Source organism: Haemaphysalis longicornis, unplaced genomic scaffold (assembly GCF_048455015.1).
Source record: "Haemaphysalis longicornis isolate Haplotype H1 unplaced genomic scaffold, Haemaphysalis longicornis Haplotype H1 scaffold_8, whole genome shotgun sequence".
Lineage (NCBI taxonomy): Eukaryota > Metazoa > Arthropoda > Arachnida > Ixodida > Ixodidae > Haemaphysalis > Haemaphysalis longicornis.
This window is the reverse complement of record NW_027526445.1, coordinates 48,559,233-48,565,232: the sequence shown is the minus strand read 5'-3', so window position 1 is coordinate 48,565,232 and position 6,000 is coordinate 48,559,233. Positions and strand designations below refer to the sequence as shown.

Below are 6,000 nucleotides of genomic sequence, written 5' to 3'. Positions count from 1 at the left end.
CCGCCTGCCCGTAATGGCCGCGTTTTGGCCAGTTTCGTTTTCAAAATCGTCGATTTTTGCTGGTCGCTTGCGGCGTAATTACACACATTTTACCCGTCATACTTCGTACATCGCGGTATTTTTAGTCATACTAGGCAGGAACAGTGATTTTGCGCGGTCGAAATTTTGAGTGCAGTTGGCCTGGTACAAACGCTTTTTCACCAGTGTCGTTGCACCATAAAACAGGCTTTGAGTAGAATCTGTTCACAGCACTACAAACTACTTAAAAACTGGAAGTAGTTTAGGTAGCCCCCTAGGAGGTCTGCGGGTCGTCGCCGACAGTCGGAACCCTGCCGGGCAGACAAGCTGGCCGACACATGCCGATGTTGCGCGACATTAAACGTGGGGGGAAAACAGGCATGATCGTTCCCGAACAGTCAAGCAGGTGGCATGTACTGCGATTGCCATCATTCTTTCCTGAATCCAGCCATGCCCTGTTTGAGTGTAATGATGTCGGAAGCACTCGGTGGTTTTGCATGCCGCAAAAGAACGCTTGGCAAGTCAACTGCCACACATTCACTGCGTGTTACCCAGATGGCATTGACCTCATCCTTCGTTTACGATGGGCCACCAGGCTTTTTAAAAGCAAGATTACCATCCCGGCTTTTGCAGGCGCTGCAGTGTTCACCTAGCCTCCTTTTGAGCACAATGTGGATGCGAGTTAAAAAGGCCGCGAAAAGTCGCCGTACAAACCGGAATAGGCTTCACTTACACAGGTAACAAAACGTATCACAGTAACAGAAGCACTCATATGCAGTCAGATTTCAAGAAATCTTAACACTCGTTAAAAAAAAAGGGGGGGGGTAAAATGCCCATAGCTTCCATATGTGGATTGTGTTAACGTGCATTTTGGAGTTTGATCTTCGAATGGCTGGAGAGGGACACCATTCCAAGGTGCATCCTTTTAGGACAGCAACAACCTAACCCCGAAAATGACTTCCAAACCAAACACATCAGCATTTCTAAATAAGGCATGACAAGAACTGCAGCGCCGCAAAGTGCAGTGACAGCTGCACGGTGTCGCCATCATGGTGTTGTAAGTTTTAAATGACACAACTACTTAGGCTGCAATACTACAACATGCACAAAAAGTTACTTCATTCACAACTTATATTTTTATTGGTACAGAATAAAAAGTATTTCATCAAATATTTTCAGGTATTCTTTTGTTTGTTTTTCTCAATACACATTGTGGAAAACAACCTTGACACCTGTTTTTCAAATTTAAGGCATTCAGGTCATCAAGTACACATATTTCAAACATTCTACCAGGTGCGAGAAAGTACCCATGACTAAAGGCGTGTGGGAATTCAACACTCAGAGTTATTTTATGAGGTTCAATGTAGCCGTTCGACTTCATAAATCCCTGCCAAGAAATTAAAAAAGAAGTATGCAGTGAATGAATTTATCAAGCCAGCCTCGCATCCTCTTCAGTTCAGGAGCTACAGCCAAATGGTTTTGTATGTGAAATAGTTTCACAGATATCACAAATGAAATGAAAACTGCACAAAACTTGGATGTAAAGGCTAGAGTTATTCAACCAAAGTTTGTTCAAGCAAAGAGTTATTCAACCAAAGCTCAGTTTAAATGAATGCCTGTCTTGTGCATCTCTTCTACCAAGAAGTGATTTCAAAAAACTAACTCAAGAATTTCTGAGGAGGGTAGTTTCTGCTTGGTGCCTTGCAAAAACAGTGCATCAGTGATTTGACTCTGCCAAGCTCTCCTCTGGCAGGCTTTATATCATTAAGCGTAGTAAATGACACAAATTCACCAAATTATGTCGGCGCCTTAAGCCTCATGGTCAAAGAAAAACTTGTCCCATGATAAGACGGCAGTGATTGGCCTCAGTTAAAGCATCAGGTACCTGTCTTCACACTTTACAGATTTTCAAAACAGTTTGAGAATGCAGCTGCTTTAGTTTCCCATAAACCAGCATGCAGCATACACACACATCTACACCCACACCACACGTTGATCTTTTGTTCCAAAACAGATACAGAAACATGGCAGCCACCGAACAAAATTGCAAAAAGAAAAGCAGAAATCGTCAGTAAATAACAACAAACGACTGTTGAGAGAAAAAATATCCCCATAGAAGGACCAAATTAAAAGCAAAATTCAATAAAAACTCCCATCACACACAGCACGTCTATGCAGCGACTGCATTCGGCACCATTTTCTGCTGAGAAGAATGCACACAAAGTCACGCGCATGGGCTTCACATTGCGAACATTTACGAAATTCATCAAAAGCTCCGAATGAAAATTTTTAAGTACTTTCTAAGCGCTATCAGAGCTGCGAGCACTTGGCTCTAGTTGCTTGAAATTTCACTCCGTATTTCTTTGGCGCTCTTCGCCCCAGTTGGCCTTGCGCCATAAAAATCCAACCATCATCATCATCATCACTCCATATTTCAATGACTTGGCATGTCCTAAAAAAGAATGCTGTCACACGGTTTAATGCCTGCCGCCAAAAAGCTAGCTGTAATAGACAAGCACACAAATTTAAGTTCATACTTCCCAGATAAGTGAAGTTTAAACAGCTTTAACTGTTTCTCGACTTCAGTGGCCTGTTCCGAAAAAATAAATAAATAAAAATGCCATAAAACAAAGTCATCTACTTAAGCAACATGCCCCAGTAAAAGCAAATTTAACTTCAGTGGCCTGTTAGAAAAAGAAAACTAACAAAAAATACAGCCATGTACCACTTCAAATAACATGCCTCAGTAAAAGCAACATCCAAACCTTACCAAGGGTCAAAGCGGTACTGTCGATAAGGTGCACATGGCCACTCATGCGAGAGGATACATTCACCGACAGCTGCCGTCGCGTCATAAGCAAACGGTGCAGTAACTGCAAACAAGAACTGCACCTCCAACAGTTCTCCACAGTCTTTAGGTACAGTATTTCTGCTGTCCTTGAGTGATGGCACTGCCCAATCAGGTACTACGAGCCAAAAAAATACAAAAAAATAAACCTTCCAGGCCAGACCACCTGGTTTGTTCAGCATGGCTGCAAGCCTCAGGAACAACACACCAAGACACCTTTCCCTTTCCACCACGGAACACGCCTGGCTCCCTGCACGCATTTGCAATGTGCGTGCACGAACACATTATGACGATGCCCTCGAGGGGTAGACCACCTTAATCTCGCTCCCAGGTCTGCAGTATAGTATGCTGTGATAACGTGAGCTCCGAATACCCTCAGCGAGTCCGCACACATCAATTCCACCGTCTGTAGCTTTGTCACGAGACAAGAAGCATAACTGATGTGGGACGGGGAACTCGAAAAGATACCATCCCCATGCGATATTAACCAAACGCGCATATGAGCAATTGTTTGTATATGTGCGTACTTTTCCCGCGTGCAAGCGAATGTATGTGTCCACTTTGCACAAGTGCACACGTATGCATGTTTGTATAAAATAACATGCACGTAAAAAGGTGAATGATGCATGCATATATGCTTGCTCCTGTTTGGATACACATCTCCGTACGAGTTTTAACAAAAGTGCACAAGCGCGCATGCGTGCCTGTGTTGATATGAGTGAAAATAGGCATGCTCTTATAAATGCATACACTGCATGTATGTGCAAACAAATGTATATATGCTCGTGCACAGAAATGTACCGTACGCATCTATACGCATTTTCACAACTGCATGCATGTAAGCGTGCAAGTTCATATGTACACCCAACACTTTTGTTCTTATGAATGTGTGCCCCTGACACCTTTGTGCCCATTCCGCACCCTCACCATGATAGCATCTGGAAGAGGAATTGACCTGGCATTTTTTCCCCAAGTTCTTGCATCAACTTATGATGCAAGGGACAGAAAAAGAACAGCTTTCCGCTGCAATAAAAAAACTTGCGTGGTGCCGCAGACTGCACACCATCGGAATGTGGATCCAAGGGAACAGATTGAGGGACATGGTGGAGGGATCGGGCTAACTCCTAGCGCATTCCCTCAAGTCGGAACTAGAAGCGCTGCATAAAAGGCGTGTGGCGTTTCCCCCCTTCCTGACCATCCTCCCCCTTATCCAAGGATCAGTTTACGCCATACTCGAGAGACCCTGGGTTATAAAGTCTCAGCCAAGCTCAGTTCGTCAGTTCTGTGGACTCGATGCGCACGGCAATGCATTCTCGTCCCATGCACTCCGCTGACTCGCCACAAGTGCCACGATCCCTTCGCTAGCCCTGCCCCTCCTCCTCGGAGAAGCCCTTGAAGGATGCGAGGGGGTAGTGCTCCTTGTACTTCTCCAGGTGCTCCCTCAGCAGCTCGCACTGCTGCTCCAGTGCGCGGGGCATCTCCTTGTACACGTCGATGAACATGTGCTTCACCGCGGGCTTCTTCAGCTTGTCCGCCCGGGAGAACTCCTGCAGCAGCTGCAGATAAGGGGGGAGGGAGCACAGCTAGATTACACGAGTCGTACTGCATTCCCACAAAGACCAAAGCAACATACGAGACTTTTGCAGTGAAGCTGTACATGCCGTGGTTTCGACACATTGTCTGCGTGCATAAATCAGCCTAGACAGGACATTTATCACAGACAAGAGCTAGTTTGGATTTCCTTGAAGGGTTCCTGGGGTGCCATTTTGGACAATGTTGTTCTTGCTCGGCTTGAAGGGCTTTCGGAGCAACATTTTGTCCGGTGTCTTTCACCTGCAAGCATGCACACACCACCGGTTGCCGGTTACGTATGCATGCGTCGCCGGGCGAAATCTCTCACCCGTTCAGCTGATGGGAGAGCTCAACTGACGTGTCGCGGCCCGATGCAACCCAACCACTATATTTTATGGTCGAGCGGTTTGGGTTGGTGTGTTACAAAGACGCTAAGATGAACAGTCCCTTAGTTTATCCGCTAGAAAAACGCTCGAGCCCTTCTAGATGTTCATTCAGCTGACTGGCTAGGAAGTATGCTCAACCACAATTACAAACAAACATGTTTTGTTTCGTGCACTTTGACTTATTGATTGTAGGGTTTAACGCGCCGACGCAACGCAGGCGATGAGGCACACCGTAGTAGAGGGCTTTGGATTAATTTTGACCACCTGTGGATTTTTAACGTGCGCCGAAATCTCGTACACACGGGCTTTTTTTGCTTTTCGCCTCCATCAGAAAAGCGGCCGCCGCGGCCGGGAATCGAACCCGTGACCTCATGCTCAGCAGCGGAACGCCTTAGCCACTGAGCCACCGCGGCGGGTTTTATGTCATGGTTTCCAGAATTAGTCTTGGCAGGACACGTACTTAACTTAACTTGGCAGGACACTTTGACTTAAAGGAGCCATGAAGAGAAAACACAAGTTTGGTTCATTCGAAAGATTGCCTCGTTAGAACCATAACGACACCACTTATAACGCAAACTTCGCTCAAATAAGCTACATAATTAGGAAAAACGGGAATGGTCATGCGACCCACCAGCTCATTTCCCGCAACAGAACCTATGCCGTCACATGGGCTAAGCTCTGCGATTGGCGGAGGCCGGCAAAAGCAAACGCATGTTAGGCAGGGCTTACAGTTTGCATAGCGAGCTAAATGCCCGTGAAACATACTGCACATTCTTTTTATGACAAAGAACGGTGGAGTAAACGGTTGAAGTTCCGAACGAACGCGCAAGCGTGTGCGCCAATGCGTACGAAACAACCGCCTGGCCGAGCTCGACATCTCGCCGTCACGCAGACGAATTTTCGGGTTCGAGGCGCTCTGACCTTGGAGGAAAAATGCCGTAAACACCGCGCATTGACGCTCGTATCTTTCTGGTCGAAGCAGAGAGCTCGCGCGAACGGCTTTCCATACACGACACCGGCCAACTGGCATAAGCGATACTGCTACTGAAGTTGAACTATTATTAACCGTAATAAAAATACGGCACATACGTACCAGTCTGTATTCGTCCGTGGCGACGGCGCTGACGAGGCAGCGGTGCCGACGGCAGGGCGTTCGTCTGTTGTGGCTATCGCGGA

The 6,000-nt window shown here is 46.5% G+C and overlaps 1 protein-coding gene across 2 annotated transcripts in view; it reads right to left on the bottom strand.

Annotated features, from left to right (window-relative positions):
- Positions 1–1,131: 1,131 nt before the first annotated feature.
- The window catches only part of LOC144149539 (2-oxoisovalerate dehydrogenase subunit alpha, mitochondrial-like), a 32,309-nt gene continuing 27,440 nt past the window's right edge, over positions 1,132–6,000 (bottom strand). For both annotated transcript variants that reach the window (XM_077681160.1, XM_077681161.1), the window contains exon 9: positions 1,132–4,422. In XM_077681160.1, the coding sequence (XP_077537286.1) occupies positions 4,228–4,422 (195 nt within the window). In that variant the 3' untranslated portion in view covers positions 1,132–4,227. The remainder of the gene's footprint in view (positions 4,423–6,000) is intronic.